This window comes from Falco cherrug, chromosome 6, assembly GCF_023634085.1.
Source record: "Falco cherrug isolate bFalChe1 chromosome 6, bFalChe1.pri, whole genome shotgun sequence".
Classification (NCBI taxonomy): Eukaryota; Metazoa; Chordata; class Aves; order Falconiformes; family Falconidae; genus Falco; species Falco cherrug.
The window spans coordinates 10236488-10255328 of NC_073702.1; the positions used below are offsets into that span (position 1 = coordinate 10236488).

Consider the following 18841-nt stretch of genomic DNA (forward strand, 5'->3'; position numbering starts at 1 on the left):
CTCAGCACATCATCACTTGTTTGTTCTGAGAAGCTTAATACTTTCATGGCTCGTAATATCAGTTAAGATCTGTTGTGAAATAGGAATTAACATGCACACGAACTGGTGCATCTACAGAGTTTGGAAAATTAAATGAAAAAGTTATTTCAGTAGCACTATGACTATTCAAGGACAGTTGATTTAATAAAGATACTGTCCTGCTTTCTATAAACTTACCTCTCTGTTTTATTTAAATTTGCTCGTTAACTTCTAGAAGTTACGAACAATACATTACACTGGAATTCAGAGATCAAGACACCAGTATCCAATTTCACACTAAAAAAATTCTCAATGGCTGTTGGTGCAACTATAATAGTGAGTTTGATATTTATGAGGACAGTAGGCCAAGACTAATTGGAAGAAAATACAAATTTTCAAGATATCCCACAAAAGGATTTAACGGTGATGACAATCAAAGGACAAACACAGGCCTGCAAAATTCCCTTGGGCTTATGAAAACAAAAGACTGGAATATGAATGCAGTCGGATGAGCATCCTCACCACAAACCAGATTGTGAGAAGTGCCACAAGTGGCAGTGAGAAAGAGAAACAAGTAACAGGTGAGGTACAAGGCAGCTATAGTCTAAAAATTCTAAGGCCCAAGTAAGTCCCTCCCTGAAGGAGCGAATAAATCAAGTGAAGCATATTAGGATAGCACCTGGACCAAAGGCACCTCATATTTGACCTAGCTCTGACAGCAGAGCTTATGTGCTCATATCTGGCTCCTCTGGTCCTGCAGACACTCTAAATTATTATTAACATACCACGATGAGGTACACAGTTAAATATAAGAGCACTTGGAACAAATGTGTTCCGCTTTTATTTGTTATTTTCATATTGACTCACTGAGTGACCTCAGAAAATCAGGTAGGCAACACACACTTCAGTTTTCTTATTTGTAAAATGACCTACAGCGTGTGCTTACTTCAAAACAGCACAACAATCATTATCATTCTTGGAGTATTTTAAAGTAAGAACGAACAAGCCTTTGAAGTACACATTTTCAAATTACAAAAAAACATCTTTGGCAATAGCTTCCCTCTTACACACAGGAGTTACAGACCAGAAAAGCAAAGCATTATGGATCTTCTGTTTATCCTATACTCTTTTTTTTACTAAAAAATTAGGTTTTAGATATTGGCTTCAGGTGTTTCAATGGTTTTGTATGTTGAACGTCAAAAAAGCAGAAGAATCTGGAATGTATTTTGACGGTACAAATTTCAGGTATTTTATATTCTTGCATGAGTGATTCTATTTCCAGTAGAAATAGAAAACAAGAAGTATAAACTGTGATTTTTATTATACCATAAACAGTGATTGCATACAAAGATAAGCATGCTTCCAAAAAGCTACCCTTTACAATACTTTTACAACACGTAGTGTATTCCTCTCCCCAAGACACAAACGTCTGTTGATGCAAGATTTGCAGTAGATCATGAATCAATATATTTAATATTGACACCGTTACCTATAGATTTATAACAAAGTCTTACACAAAATACATCACCAAAACAGTCTGTAATCTGAGAAGTTAAAAGAAACCGTCAATTCTGTCAAACACTCACAAAATCAGTTTTAAAGCTAAGACATACCAACTTTTGAATTTCTCTTTTGATGAAAGGAAATTTTGTTATTTAACCTATATGCACTGAAAAATACAAAAGTACTACAAAGCATAACATAAATAGTTGCGTAAGTAAAATTACCGTCTCATAGCACACTGCTCCTGCAAAGTGTCGGATAATAAAGCCTTCATCATCTCTGATATTTCTGTGAACAGCCAATTTAGATTTTCTAGGAATCTGGAATTAAAAAGTTGAATTACAAACAAGGATTACACTGGAGAGTGAGAAAAAGTTTACTCTTACATCACTACCATGATTCTGCCAGGAGCACTAAGTTTTGAAAATGACATTTCCTGCAGTACAATTGTGATGACCACTACCATTTCCATTCAAATTCGGATATTCCAAAAACTTAATTTCAATCTCATTTGCACTCTTAAGTACCTCACATTCAAAATAAATGTCACCAGGACTGCTAACACCAGCTAGCTGATTTTCTTTTTGCCTTTAATCAGTAATTTCTATACCATTCATTCCACAGCTGATAAATAGCCTTGTCATATAAGTAGGATTAGACAGTAGGATTAGACATTAAAATATGGTTTTAGAAGGTCTATTTTAAAAGGCAACTACCCAGTTGGTGGTACACATACTGGCAAAAATGTTTCACTGCACAGCAGTCCAGTTAAACAATATTAAGTGGAAATGTAATGAAAGGTAAATTAATGACAATGTTATTTGGCTCCCTTTGCTTGTGTTTTTTCAGCAAGTAATTTTTTTTTTTTTTTTGCATTTCAACAGAAGTCATGTACATAAATTGCAATAATTTGCATTAATCTTCCAGAGAGTGCTGTACGTTAAAGAATTAACAACAAGAAGATCTTCCTTGTGCATTCCCTATTTTCATCTCTGAAGTGCTAGCTAGACACTCCATGAGTCAAATATTCTCCAAAGCAAGCAGCGTTTGGAAGGAATAACAAAATAACTCATCTGATACGAAATAGTCTAAATTAAAATGTGGTTTTATTTCCTTTTCGTGCATTACATGTTAACAAACTTCAAAAGTAAGTGAAGAATATGGCTTTAGTTTCAGCAGGATATTAGAATTCCTAGAAGACTTAAGCCTTCAGTGAACTTTTCAACAAACCTAATAACCAAACTTGTCCTTAACAAAAGAATATGGATTGTGCAGACTGGTGTGGTATGTGATTTCTTAGGAAAGGTTTTCATTAAACTGAAGTGTTACTATCAACTGTTCCAAGAACTGTTTTATTAAAACAAGACAGACAGCAGAAATAAACCTACAGACAGCCTGAAATGGTCCTTGTGTTTTTGGTGCACAACTGAAGTAAAATGCTGATCACTTGGTTGGGGAAGACGATTTTCTTCATCCAAAATATCCAGTACACCTATTAATTTTGCTTCAATCAGATCTGTTAATAAAACAAAATATATGTACAAAAATTGAATACCTAAACTCTTATCAGAACTGAACATTACAAGTTTAAAATGCTACTGATCCGATTCTGTACAAATGTTATGTTAGGGAAAGCTGTTAACACAAAATTTAAAAAGTCATTGCAAATTAACTCTACATGTCCGAATTGTTGATTTAATCAATATCCTACACATACCAAGTTCTAACTGTAACACAATGAACACAGGGGAAAAAAGATCAGACAGAGTTTGTTTGATTTTCACTCTGGGTCTTATGTTGGATTTAGTCATCTAATTCCCAAAAGGTGCCTAAATGTTTCGGTGGTATGACCATCAGTCTTTACAGGATAACCGCTTATACTGTTGCGGGGTTTTTTAAGCTTCTCATCTGTGCTTCACCACATGTCAAAACTAAAAACATGAAAAGGTAAATACTTCAATTTACAACAGGATCCAGGGAGAAAAATGAAATGCATTTGTTTTAAGAAAGGCAGATCAGACTTGAGCGTACAGAGGTGGTTTCACAACATTTTACAAGCGTATTGCCTTGACCTTCCACATACATATACAAAAGCCCTTGTAAGCTGACACAGAAATGCATGCTCTTGAAACTATTAGACGCAAGAATTATGCGGCTTTTAAAAGTTTTTTATATTATCTACACAACTGTTCTTATAAGAGGAATTTTTACTACCCACTTTCTTACTGTGGAAAGGCAGAAGAAATTACTATTGCTTGTACTACAGCCATGTCTATGAACTTACCATACCTTGTACAGTATGAGGCTACATCTAAAGCATAAAGACAGCCCCAATGCAAAGAATTTACGCTTATAAAATCTGAACAAGCTATTTAGCTACAGAGATGACTACCATTCCATCAAAACATTCTAACATACTAATGACTGCTTCTAAGATTCTTCCACAGTGTTTAAAAATTGTCCACGTCAACATAATATCCTTCTCTTTTGTGACAGTTAATATTTCTGCATGTTCACTGCTGTCACAGGACTGGCTCAACACCTTAAACAAAATCGTATTTTGACAGAAACCAACATTATTTTTCTCATTCACTTCAAAAGGCAGCAGAAAATCCCCCTTTCCTCTGACTATGCAATAATAGGAAAAAAAAGGTTTAACTAAGCTAGAATTGATTAACTTATATAAGAATAACTCGTCCAATGAAGACATATGTCAAATCTGTGGTGGGGTGTGATATGTTGGTTGGAATAGTAAACGGGGACTGCTACTAACAGTCTTAGGTAAGCTGCCCAAACCTTTCCTATGGCAGGAAAAGGCAACAACTTGGCAATCTCTACAACTCGACCCATTTTCCCACTATCAGACAGACAGAGACCTTTTCCATGAAACCCTTTTTGATTCTGATGTATGTTTCAAACAAAATTAAAAAAAACACCCCCCCCCCCCCCCCATGCATTAGGAGGGAAGCAACCCTTTTTATATAAACATGGCAGTCCCTAAACTACAACAACATTTTTGGGAACAGACTCGGGCTCACATACGCATTTTAAACCACCATTAAAGAGAGAAGGTTTGTATTCATAGAAGTCACTTATTTCTTGTTTCTGTGCTTTTGCTCTCTCCTCCAAATACCTTCCTGCTGCTTTTTCACAAGTAGCCAAAGGCTTGCTTGTAAAAAGTTGTCTTTAATTAAGTCAGTTAGTGACTGTACAGTCTTCTCTGACAAAGTGAACACTTCTTCAGCAGAGCGACAGAAACTCAGAAGAACCAGACGTTTTGCAACAGATGTTGAATTTTGATGTCACTCTGGATCCTCTGCTCAGTCAGGACTGACTAGTTACCACAAGTAAATTACTGTAACTGCAAAAGCAAGATGAACTTTGGTTCACAACACACCAGTCTGGAGAATACAAGCTGAATGCAGAGGCGGGGGGGGGGGGAAAACACAAACAAAACCCCCCCAAACCAAACAACACCTTAATCCTCTGGTCTGTGGAAATCTTAAAGCAGCATTAATATCTACGGCCTGCTGCCTATAGGTCATTTTGTTTCTTTGCTCGCTGGCTCAAAAAAGGTGGGGGAATGGGATGGGATTCTTTTTTAATTCATGGAATACTGATCCGCAGACAACTTCACACCTTTCTTCACTTTATTTACCCTATTTAGATGTTCTAATCAGTTTTCTAGGAAAGTGCACAAGAAATTCACAAGTCCCAGCTGCTGTTATCACACACTGTAGGACAATGTGGCTCTATTACCAACCAGAACTGGAATGTTACACAAAGCTAGAAGAATTCACAAGGTTGCAGTCATTAAACGCATAATTAGAGCATTACTAGTTTACTAGTAATTTACTAGCATTATTAGTACTAGGGATATTTTGTCTCTTCTGCTTGAAGCTTTCTTCCTCCAGGATACTAATAAATAGCTTGACATTGCAGGACGTACATACCTATACAATCCTGATTATCTACATAGCGCACTTCATTAACTCCCAGGCCTTCTTTTTGGTAAAGTTCTTGTTCCTAAAAAAAACCAAAAAACACAACCAAATACCACTCACTGTATTTTTTTTACCCACCAATATTATTTCTTTTTAAATAAGCATGGAGACATTTTTAAATACAGCATGAATCAACACACATTTTGGAATTTCCTTCCACGGCATAAAATATTCCAACTTCACCTTCTTAATGACAAGGCCATGCAATCAGATATTCACATTAGATATGGCCTATTGTCCAGTATCTGGATGCCTTATTTTAATGAATGTTAAAAAAGAAGAAAAAAAGATTGTTGGTGTTCAAAAAGCCATATTCTTTTCTGGCACAATGAGATGTCACACAGTAGGAAAAGTTTGTCAACTTAATTTTTTTTTTAATTTAAGCATAATGTGCAATCTCATGGAAAGCAGTGCTACTGTAAGTATCTCTCTACTAAAAAAATAAATCCTCAAATATAACATTAAATATAACATACCTCTTTCAGAATCCTTTCATTAAAAAACTGTTGCAGCTTTTCATTACAGTAGTTAATACAGAATTGTTCAAAACTGTTGTGTTCAAAGTATTCTGAAAAACAGAAATCAAACTTCTATGATAAACCAGTGTTCCAAGAACTTTTATTAAACAGTAAATAAGAGAAGCTTCACAGTGCTAATATTTAACGATGTGTTCAGATGCATATCTGTTTCTTTCAGTAAAATAAAAGCTTTGACAGATTTTTCAAGTTGGACATAAGACAGATAAAAATATGCAAGCAGATTGTATTCCTAAGACAAATAAGAGACAGTTATGTCTGGCAGCAAACCAAAGCAAGATGCTACCATACAGTCAAACTGTACGAACACATACATCACCATGCATCCACACTGGAACAGGCTGGCACAGGATAACATAGCTCTGAAGACCTGAACACTAAAGGTTCCTTTTTTCGCTGTTCTTGGACCACCTTAGCAGGGCTAAGACCAGAAAACATGCCCTATTCTGAAGCTCAGTGAGCCAAACCAGACAAAAGCTTTATGGGAACCATCAACACCCATCACTTCCCAAGTGCAAGCAGGAGCCCAAAGTCCAACTCCAACAGAACTATTCATCCTCCAGGAAACAGTATCATAATTCAAAGACTTCCTTTGCCTGTCCGTCAGTATGCAGTGACCTTCTCAGGACTGAATGGGAAAAGAGCACGCACATAAGATAGCCTTCCTAATTTTACTGGGTGGCCACAGTAAGATGCAATTCTAAATTTTTAGACCTTCAGAAGGTGTGCCTATGTGAACATTACAGGAATCTGAAACCGTTACAAAGATGCTCAGTTTCACACTAACAAGTGTTAGCGTACCAGGTCATCAGGAGAAGCTCTAGACCTCCTTTACACTCTTGTATCTCAGGAAAGCAAGGCTTTATCTGCTTTCTTGTCATCTTCTTAAGCCCATGTAACCATCTCACCCACCACAACCAAAAAGAAAATCCTCCCACTCTCCGTTACAGAATTTATCACTGAATCTTTGGTGGCAATAATAGAAAACTAGATTTATTTTTTTTTTAAAGTATACTTACCAAAACCAGCTATATCTAGAACTCCAATGAAGAAAGAAGAAGTCTCAAATGGAAAACACTGGTTTACCCTGTTCACTACGTGGTCAAACAGATGACTATAAACTGTTTTAGCCAAGGCATCACGAGCATTGTTTGCTTGTTCCACTTTCAAGGGTACTCTAAAAACCAAAAGACACAGATATTATTTTTCAGAATTCCTTACTCTGAAATACTGAAATTCGATGCTAAACTTACAAAGAGCCGTTCCAATTATTGTAAATTAAGGTACAAAAGAAACCTGAGCTCTAGGCCCAGGTAAGAAACAATCTTGCCAGGTTAGACTAACCTGGAAAAACAAATAACGTTCCACTATCCTCAGCAGAAGTGAGATGCAGATGTATTCACACTCTTTTATTAGGTAATTAGAAACTATATTGGCAACTGCCAGAGAGATATTTAAAATATATACATAACCACTCCAAAAAATATTTCAACTACTAATTTATGAGCAGTCCCATTACAATAGTAAGAATCATTTAGGCTGGAAAAGGCCTTTGAGATCATCAAGTCCAACCCTTAACCCAGGGCTACCAAGTCCATCACTAAACCATGTCACCAAGCACCACATCTGTGCGTGTTTTTTTAAATACCTCCAGGGATGGTGATTCCACCACCTCCTTGGGCAGCCTGTCCAAATGCTTGACCACCCTTTCAGGGCAGAAATTTTTCCTAATACCCAATCTAAACTTCTCCTGGTGCAACTGGAGGCTGTTTCCTCTTGTCCCGTCACTTGTTATCTGGGAGAAGAGACCAACCCCCACCTGCCCACAGCCTCTTCTCAGGCAGCTGTAGAGAGCGATAAAGGTCCCCCCTGAGCCTCCTTTTCTCGAGACTAAACACCCCCAGTTCCCTCAGCTGCTCCCCATAGAACTTGTGCTCCAGACCCTTCCCCAGCTCCGTTGCCCTTCTCTGGACACGCTCCAGCACCTCAGTGTCTGTCTGGCAGTGAGGGGCCCAAACCTGAACCCAGGATTCGAGGTGGGGCCCCACCAGTGCCCAGTACAGGGGGACAGTCACTGCCCTGGTCCTGCTGGCCACACTGTTGCTGATACAAGCCAGGATGCTGTTGCCCTCCTGGCCACACCGATGGCTCATGTTCAGCCGGCTGTTGACCAGCACCCCCAGGCCCTTTCCCACCAGGCAGCTTTCCAGCCGCTCTTCCCCAAGCCTGTAGCGCTGTGTGGGGTTGTGGTGACCCAGGTGCAGGACCCGGCTCTTCTCCTTGTTGAACCTCATGCAGCTGGCCTTGGACCATCAATCCATCCTACCCAGATCCCTCTGCAGAGCCTTCCTGCCCTCAAGCAAATTAACACTCTGCCCTGACTTGCTGTCATCTGCAAACTTACTGAGGGTGCACCTAATCCCCTCATCCAGATCATCGACAAAAATATTAAAACTGGGGGGAACACCACTTGTGACTGGCCACCATCTGGATGTAACTCCGTTCACCACCACTCTTTGGGCTTGGCCAGCCAGCCAGCTTTTAACCCAGCACAGAGTACACCCATCCAAGCCATGAGCAGCCAGTTTCTCCAGGAGATTGCTGTGGAAGACTCTCTTAAATGCTTTGCTAAGGTCCAGATAGATAACATCCACAGCCAAAATTAAAGCCTATAGTTCAGTTTTGCTCTGATGTCTTTGTCCTTATGCTTTCATACATGCTGTAACTAAGGCTGTAAGTTAATTGTTTACAGAAGTAAAAAAAACTTAGATAAGGGATTGTGTTCTCATTAAAGTTAGATGCAATCCCAAAATAATGATTCTTTTTAAACACTGGAAGAAGGGCCTTTTAAACGTTGATAATTTATTCTTTCCCTCTTATTTATAAGCCTTTATTCCGCATTGTGACTACTTTATTACAAGTTTATATCCCAGTTTAGCAGTTAAGTAAAAATAACAAAAAAAAACCTATGAGTCACAACTTCAAAGCCTATTAAATGCATGACAAAACTGGGAATATCAGACAAATAAACTGCATCTTTAGCTACATATATAATAATATATATCTAGCTATTTCATAAATTCAGTAGAACAGTGACATGCTTATCATGGCTATATCTCAAAGCACATTTAACCACCTCATTTCCTGGATAAATACATTCTTCAACACCATTGTTGGTTTTTTTAATAGGTTTCGGATCAACAGATGAGAGTACCAAAATAAAGAACAGTTATACTGTACACAGCTGAGGAAGCACACCTGTAGAATTCTCCAGAATAAGACAATTCATACAAAAATAAAGCTTTAAGAAAGTGTTTTAAGAAACAATGAGGGAGAACTACAAAAAATGAAATTTTGGCTTTACGGTATGTTTGCAATTTGCACTTAGATCCTAACCATGTTGCCAAAGAATTCAAAAGCAAAAGTCCCACCAGCCTGGAGAGAATCAGATCAGAGCAGAATCAGACTGTCAAGGATCAAAACTCCAAAGGATTTTTACATGTCAATAAAAAAAATATAAGGAGAAAAAAATTAAACTGAAATACTGATAACCTCTTGACCAATCAGTATCAAAATTTCATACATAGAAAGACAGCCTGTAATTTAGAACAATTACAGGTACACAAAAGCTTTGCATAACACTGTACCATGACATACAGATACTTCAGATATTAAAGTAAATAAAAAGAAGAGACTTTCAGGGAAAGCATCTTTGCTAATCAAACTGATAAAATTTGCAGAGAGGAACAGGGAGAAGTAATGTCAAGATTTCTATCACACCAAGCCCTTTTCATGAAGAATACAGGATGACAGCTGTATGCCAAAAGCTCTTATGCTTTTTCCAAATATCTCAATCAGTTGGCTTATAAAATAAATCACTTCTCCCCATATAATTCCCTGTATTACTGCTTTCCATATACCTTGCCTCTCACATCCTTGGACCACCAGTGCTACAATAATAAATAACAATAATCAAGGGTTAGACTCTCCAGTAAAGGTGGTGGATAACCAATTATGAAACTTCTCAAGCACACAGCAAATCTCTGTTTAAAAAAATCCCTCTCATCTGAACTGTTTAGTAAACCCAATGTACAAAGTTCAAGATGTCCCCACTGCAGAACTGCCCTGTTACCCCCTCCAGATAGTCTTCTGTTCACCGGACTGCAAAGAACTGGCAGGTCAGGAAAGGAAAACTTAACACTACACAGCTCTGCTGGTTTGGGCAGGGATAGAGTTAATTTTCTTCATAGCAGCTAGTAGGGAGCTATGTTTTGGATTTGTGAAAAAAAAACGGTGTTGATAACACACGGATGTTTTAGTTACTGCTGAGCAGTGCTTGCACAGTCAAGGCCTTCTCTGCTTCTCACACCACCCCGTAAGTGAGTAGGCTGGGGGTGCACACTAAGCTGGGAGGGGACACAGCTGGGACAGCTGACCTCGACTGGCCAAAGGGATATTCCATGCCATAGGATGTCATGCTGAGTATATAAAGCTGGGGGAAAAGAAGGAAGGGGGGACATTCGGAGCAATGGTGTTTTATCAGCCCAAGTAACCATTGCACATGATGGAGCCCGGCTTTCCTGGAGATGGCTGAACATCTGCCTGCCGATGGAGAGTAGCGAACAAATTCCTTGTTTTGCTTTACCCATTAAACTGTCTTTATTTCAGCCCATGAGTTTCCTCACTTTTACTCTTCCGATTCTCTCCCGCATCCCACTGGGGCAGGGGGGTGAGCAAGTGGCTGTGTGGAGCTTAGTTGCCGGCTGGGGTTAAACCATGACAACAGTTACCCATATTGCATCATTTCCTTCATTTCCCAGAATTCACAAGCACCAAACTAACTCATTATTATTTTTATTTCTGTATTTTTTTCAAGGATGATACTTCTGATGCAGAAACGTAAAACTGATGGAGATCACTTTCTATTGTGACCGGTAAGTCAGGGAACCAGAGACTCTGTTCATTAAGGACAGCTGCAGCTACATTACATTAGATAGTAATTAGCTTTAACACACAATCTTGTCTTCCACTAAGTATCTGCTGACTTATCTTAAGGTAATGAGTACTGACAGAAATCCTATGTTATAAATAGAAGGAAGATACCTTTACATTCCATTCTGATACGTTTAAGAGATCAGAATACTAATTCGCACATGTCAGCTGCAGGCCCATTACATAATACAATAGTCTAAAATTATTTATGCATTCAAGTTCTTTTTTTTTTAAACAACATAGCAAACAGTCATACTTCTAGACCACATATTTATAAAATGGCCCTGTTCTTCAAAAATAACAAATTCTGCCATCATTACGTAGAATTCCAGAGGCTGTACAAAACCCTATTGTTAAATTTCAAAGCATGCAGCAGAAACACATGGAAAGAAAATGTAACCCTGAAATGCATTTTGCACAGCAAAAGTACAGAATAACAAAATAATGCTGAAATTGCACTGATCCAGTAGATACAAAAAAGCCCTATTACAGAACAAGTAACTTCTCATAGATTTGCTTTCCCTCAGGTCCTCCTTTCCTCTGGTCTGCATGCTGACAAAGGAATCTCCTTCCTCCTCCTGTTTCTTGTCTGAACAGGCAAAGAAATGTTTTCCTGCCTCCTTTTAATCATCTCCTCTCCTCCTCCATCCGCCAGCTACTTGTAAGGAACAGGGAAGAAAGGGAATAAGTTTTTCCAAATTCTAAACTATTCAGTAAGGCTAAAAAAAAAAATAAAAAAAACCCCAAAACCAAAATACACACAACAAAAAAAAAACCCCAACCTTGTTTGGTCTTCATACTGATTTCTTCAGCAAGGTTTCCAGATATCTACAGAGTCTAAGACCTAGGGGAAAGTGCTCTCATGGGCTGGACTTATCCTGTAGACAATGCCATGCAGCCCCCAGACAGTTTCCAGAACAAATAAACCACAATTAACATATGTATAATTTGCCCATGGTTGACAATAATTAAGGGAGAGAGCAGGTGAAGAATACTCATCAGTTACTGTCATCCAATACAGTTTATTTGCTTCACAAATAAAATGGCCTGGATGAAATAATCTACCTAGTGAAAAAACTATGTAATTAAAGAATATAAGCGGTACCTCTGTAATTTGAGAAAAGATGGAAGTTCCAAAAACTGTAGGAAAATATTTTTTTTAAAATACCACGGTGTTTTTCCAACAGACATTTTAGTACCGCCACCAAAAAAAACCCACACACACATTTTGGTAGAATACATACTCCAAAAGAATCTGAAGCTGAAGCTGGACTGATGTAAGATATTTTTTTCACACTGTAAAATCATTTACTTTGTGATGACAGAGTCCTCTTTGAAAGTCTTCTTGGAAAGGCAAAAACTGATTAAGAAAGTAGTACAGTGCATTTACAGTCTAAGAGTTGTACCAGATTTTGAATACTAACACATTATTTCTATCTGTAAACACACTTAACACGGATGGCAAAAACATCAGCCAACTAGGTGATCATTATGCTCTTTTTAGGAGACTAACAAGGGCAGATAAATGTAGTGCAGGTGTCAAGTCTCCCTGGCAGTCCTCTGCACATTAGTGTTTCATAAAATTCACAGAGATAGCGCTTAGCATCACCCTCCTACTGTTCCTTGTTGGCTCCATTGCACCCAGCAGAACAAAGCCTTTGTTATACTCTAAGCACAGTGATTTCAGCTGAGCTATTTATTCCCTGTGACCTATTAGGACTCACATGATCTACTTGCACACAAAGGGACACTAAGAAAGAGAAATGAGTAGCTCTTTGGGTTGCTGGAACAAAATAAAACGCTGTACTTGTCAAAACTCTGATATTAATATCAATCAAACAGTTTCTAAACTATGCTACCACAGAAAAACCTGGTTGCTATTTAGTAAGTATCTAAAGCAGTCCAGTCCATTTTCCTTCTACACCCAGTAAGTCACACAAGAAGATACTGGTGTATTTATTAATGTGTGTTTGGTTTTAGCTGCACAAGTTTAGAGAAGGCTAGAAAAGGAGGCTTAATGCATTAATTCCTTGAGATGGTGGAAGGAGTCCTCCGAATTAGTTTTTGCCATCCACCAAATAAAACACTGGGGAAAAATAAGATCTGCTGGCACAAAAACATAGCTCCTTGTGTTTGCAGGCTGTTGAAACAGTACACTGCTAACACCACCCCATGCTTATCAGGATAAATAGGCTGAACAGAAAATCTTTACAGCCTTAATCCAAAATGAATTTGAAGCTGTAACAAAAATTGTATTTGTTCTAAGAAACCTTCCTTGGCAAGGTCACCTCAGGTGTGCTGAAAGAGAAGCAGTATATTACAACACACCTTTGCTTTAGTGCTTGATATGTCCCACCAAACGTTCTCAAAAGAAAACTATACAGACACACTTCATGTGTACAACAGCCAAAACTGATCTGTTCTCAGGGGCTGAGTCAATAGTTCCCTGAGAGCATTTCCAGTGGGGTGCCATCTGAATCTGACATTGATGCTGTTTGTTCAAACCTCTTCTACCTCTAGTTAACACTTTCACTTAAAAGGAATGCAAAAGTAAGGATCTTTTCAAAAAATGGTCTGATCATACTGAACTAAGAAAGCAGAAAATCTTGGTAATGAGATTAGCATACAAAACTATTTTCACAAATTGAAGATAGAATTGAAAAATACACAAGATAGATCTCGGTAAAGTGTGTGGTGGTAATACTTGAGAATTCAAAAACACAAAGGCAAGATGGTGAATAACCAGGTAAGCAGTGAGTCAACAGAGAAAGATCATCAGTTATAGTGGATCACAACCTGAATTAAGTAAAAAAAAATGTGACTAACTTTCAAAACCTGCAATTCTTATACTGCCATGTGTTAATATGAGTACCATCTGTACTACACAATATATAATTTTCTACTCTAATGTTATTCATAACACGGATGAAGGTTCTCCAGGATGACTATATCAAAGATCTTGCTGTCAATTTAGACATGGTCTGGAAGAGAGCAAATAGTAAAACTTGGAAAATACTGGCCACGGGAGGCACTTTGTCCTGCAAGACCCACATCTTCCTACATGTAAAGGTTATTATAAAGAGAACAATTCTTTTTAACTTTTCATATCAGCTGATAAGGCAGCAAGATGATAGTGACTAAGAGTCCCCAAGTTTCCAATGACTGGGGGAGGAGGCGGCAGGAAGGAAGAATTTATAATCACTTTCCACAAATGCACCATTGCACATACTACAAAGAGACCCAGATCTTGAGCTTTTAACTCAAGGCAGAATAACCCCTCCCAAGCCATTACTTACCATTTGTCACTGTACTGTAACTTTTTCCATGGTAGTCACTATGAAGTTCTAACTCTTGAACGTCCTTTCTTTCAAATTACAGAAATAAGCAGGCCACCAAGAAGTCTACTTGTTTGCTCGATCTAGTACACCTCAAAAGATCAGCTATTTGGCAATAATGTATTACAGCCCACACTCATGCTAAACTTAAGACTCCTGAATAGGAGTTAATTCAGAAGAGCTTCTGCATTCCCCTAAAAACCCACAATGTTCAAGCAGCAAAGCCTGTCACTGATGGTTTATTACACTCAATTTTTTGCCAGGAAGATCAGTTTCACCCTGGAGATCAGGAAGCGAGCACTAGAAAGTATTTCCCTAGCTATTCTCTTTTAATTTATCATTATTGGTTAGAATTAGGTAGAGATCAAGATTACTTCTCCTGCACAGAATGAACTCTTGGCCACTGGAAACCTTCATTACTCAAATCCATTACCTCCCTTGGGGACTAAAAAAGCCAATGCTCTCAAGTGCTCAAAGATCAACTTTTCACCTCATAAGTCTGACATAACCTAAGCATGCATTAACTAACACCTGCCACCTTTACTGGCCACAGTGACATACCAAGGTTAAATCAATCAGCTGTTACTTTGTTTCAGTCCACAAGTTTATGAAACATTAACAAACACTTCATACTGTAAGATACAAATATAAATAATAGTAATAAATTTCAAAATAAATTTATCTGTCCGAAAGAAATTTCAAAAGACATAAAATAGACAAGCAACTGATAAAAACCACATTAACAGAGATAATTATGGCTTTCGTATATTAAACTTATGGTGTAATGTGCATAACGTTGTATTTCTGATTCACAAGAACAACTTGATTGTTTCTGTAAGTCAGTGAGAAGCACCCATGCATTCTTCCAATGAGTGAAGTGAAGATTCATTAGTTTCCTAATTAAAAGATTGATGCATTCAGCTAATTACTTTCAGTGTGCTCAGAATGGTTTAACCCAAGTTCAGTTTTCAATGTGATGTTTTCTCTAACTCCAGAAAATACAAAACACAGAAAACCAAACTTTAAAACACACAATTTAGCTGCATGCAGCTTAGCTAACTTCCCTGACAGCTTGCATGCTAGAAGGATCCGTCTCAACAGGAGAAAACTTGTGGTGGAAGCTAGAGGTTTTTCACAAAGAAAAAGCAACTGTAGTGAAATCATCTTCATAAAACCCCGTTTCACAAGAGTCATAACTTCCACAGTATTGAGATGTTATCATTGGTACCATGTTTAGACATTTTCTTTGCAATTATTCCTTCTCCATGTGTGTACAGAAAGAAATCAGTACCCTACTTCTGTGCCTAGGAAGTTACCTTGATAATAGCTTCTTCTCAAAATAAAAGGAACAATCTCTTTATTTTTTTTTTTATATTAAGGTCACTGTTTACTTCAACAGTGATGTGTTCTGTTCCTAATAGCTACTGGGGGGGGGGCAGGGGGAAAGGATGGGACAGGATGACATGACCCAAAACCCACACCTTTCTCAAATTCATCCTGTTCCACTATTTTTCATGTTTCTGTGAAACAGTATTAACTTTGCAGTTATGAGTAAATGTTGACCAGCAACAGCAAGCAGCAGCACATTTCTGGATTACCATTTGCAGTGGTGTTTTTAAAGCTGAAACTTTATTTCAGAAGAATTAGATGTGGCAAACACAGGGATGCTGGTCACCCAGACACTGAGAAGGGTGGATATACTACCCCCTCATTAGAGCACCCCAGACCTAATTATCACAGGGCCGCAGTCTTGGGAGTACCGTGCAGCACCCATGACGAGAAAGACGAAGTATCTTCTGAAATATGTCAGGCACAGTGTTATCATTCCTTGATACAGTGTATCTGTTAAATCTATTAGGGTATGTAAATTTCTGTGTAGGTTATGGATTTAACAAGCCAACTGCTCTAGTTTCTTTGGCCACACATCATACCCACTGGCATGCAACAGGTCTTATAAAATGTGATAGTGACTTATTGAAAGCTGTTCTTTTCCTGGAAAAAAGGCCATTTTAGCCAGACATTGTACAACCACCACTCTTCCAAATAAAAGTAAGAAAACTCCAGTGACCTCACAACAACGAAACAAAGACAAAGCATCTAAAAATGTGCGTTTGGATCAACTGGTTTAGAATAAAAAAGTGAAACAATAAAAACGCAAAGCCCTGTTAAAAAGCTGTAATCTCAAAATTATCACTTGCATGACGGAAAAGCATAGCACGTTTTTTCTGTTTGGAAGGGACTAACAGTGTCAGCGCGGTAGCCTTCTGCACTCAGGTCTACTTGTAGCACTGTGGGTTTGTACTTTGTAAAGCATTAAGTAGGCACTTCAAACAGCTGCACTCACGCCAACTGCGACTCAGTTCCCACTTGCAAATGGCCAAGTGGGGGGGTCTGAGGCCGGTTTTCCCCTTCCCCCCGTGGGTAAGAAGGCAAAGCCGGCGGCAGAGCCCCTGGGCAGAGGGGCTCCCCCCGGCAGCAGCTCGCCGTGCCGTGCCGTGCCGTGCCGGGCGCCGCACTCGCTGCGGGCCCCTCCGCGAACACACCGCACCGCCCCCCCGCGGCCGCCCGCGGCACTCACTTGATGACCGTTCCTTTGGCGCCCCCTGCCGTGGTGAGCATGACGCGCGTGGTGAGGCTGCCGCGCAGGTCCTCCGTGTCCAGCCCCAGCAGCGCGGCGCAGCGCTCCAGCGCCGGCTCGCTCCGCGCCCGCAGCGCGCAGCCCCCTGCGAGCAACGCCACAGCCGTTACCGCCACGCCACAGCCGTTACCGCCCGCCCGCCCGCCCGCGCTACAGCGCTAACGGCAGCGCCGCGGCTGCCGGCTGGCGCTTCCAAGGAGAACTCCAGGTAGGAGAGCAAGCTGGTAACGATCGTGCCATGACGACTGGAAGCAACTCAACTTTAAAGGAACTAAAGTTTGCCTCCGGAAATTACTTCTATATTAAATGTGAAAAGTCAGTTCTCCAAAACAAGAACACCCCCCCCCCCAAAAAAAAAAAAACCACCCCAAAACAAAAAACCAAACCAAAAAAACAAACCACAAACAACCCCCCCCAATAAAACCCTAAACCCCCCCAAACAGAACCCCAACCCCCCCCAAACAAAACCCAAAAAACAAACCCCCAAAAACCAAACCAAACAAAAACCCCAAGAAAACACCCCCCCACCACAAAAAAAACCCCACACCAAACCCTATGGAATTACGCGTGCAATTCTGCACTTCTAGAACACTGTTCTAAATGTGGGCTGTTCGAAAGCTAACCTGCTTGTCAGTGAAAGCACTATCTCACAATGCAGAAGTGCTAATACATAAAAAACTATCTGTATTGATTTAAAATCTTTCAAATTTAGATTTTCCTGTAATCCTTCAGACTTCCTTGCTATGCAACAGAAGTGCCTGGCACAGCGGATTCCTGGCACTTACATTTTCAGATAATTGTGGTACCTTTGCACAGGTAAACAGCTGAGAGGCGTGTCCCCTGCTGCTCTGCACCAGGGCCTTAGTGCCGGAGCCTGTCCAGCCACAACAGGTTCATAAATCCCTAACTGAAATGCTCAAACACTTCAGCAAAATCTAAAACTTAATTACTTATGTCAGGATTTATTTCCTGTTCTCAGTAAAATTTATTTCTACAGGCAAGTGAAGGGACCAAAAGGGGTAACTAACTAGTCAAACTTTGCTTGAATTCCTTAACCCTACAATGGCACTAAGCAAACAAAACAAAGAAAAAAACAAATGGAGAAAGGAGTCCTTAAAAGAGAAAGGTTTTCATGACTTGATTTTGGAAGCTCTGAAACACCATCTGACCTGTAATAAAGAGCTTTTGTTTGGCATTTCCCATGTTTTTGAGGCAGCAACAGAACTTTCCAGGGTCTCCGGTAAGAGACATACTGCCTGAGGCAGTGCAAATGCACACCCTGTGCGTACACATACAGGTGAGCGCAGAATAAAACCTGTATTTGCAAAGCACACTTTAGAAGTATAATAATTTATTCCATAAAAAACCATGGGTTTGAATTTCAACGTTCAAGAGAAAGTAAGTTTCCTGTTGTCCTCCTTCCCTTCTCTAAACCCTGACGTTCCTCAGCATCTGTGGTTCCCCCTCTCCTTGTTCGTTTGCCTCCTGAAATTGCCTCTCCACTCACATTTGCACCTTTTTCACTCTGTCCCACCTTGTCAAGTCCAAAGGCCCAAAGAGGGCAGCTCCCTGCAGCGTGCGGCCGAGCCCCACGAACCCCCTGCCCGCCTCTGCCCTCGTGTCTTCCTAGATTCAGTCACGTTAATCACGGTCATTTCACTCATCTTCATGAAGACAGCAGCATCATGAACTGATACTGGGGAGGTTCTGATTTGATCTGAGGGGGTGTGAGGGGGGCAACACTGGGAGGATGGACAAAAGAAGAGAGAAACCCCCACCTTCTCTGTGACAACCCTAAGCTGCCCCGACTGAATT

General features: G+C 39.6%; 1 protein-coding gene across 4 annotated transcripts in view; it reads right to left on the reverse strand.

Annotated features, from left to right (window-relative positions):
- The window catches only part of MYO6 (myosin VI), a 118588-nt gene that overhangs the window by 37095 nt on the left and 62652 nt on the right, over positions 1 to 18841 (reverse strand). For all 4 annotated transcript variants that reach the window (XM_055714039.1, XM_055714038.1, XM_055714037.1 and 1 more), the window contains exons 12-17: positions 16967 to 17111; positions 7081 to 7238; positions 6002 to 6093; positions 5475 to 5547; positions 2910 to 3037; positions 1746 to 1841 (exon numbers count right to left, since the gene is read on the reverse strand). In XM_055714039.1, the coding sequence (XP_055570014.1) occupies positions 1746 to 1841; positions 2910 to 3037; positions 5475 to 5547; positions 6002 to 6093; positions 7081 to 7238; positions 16967 to 17111 (692 nt within the window). The remainder of the gene's footprint in view (positions 1 to 1745; positions 1842 to 2909; positions 3038 to 5474; positions 5548 to 6001; positions 6094 to 7080; positions 7239 to 16966; positions 17112 to 18841) is intronic.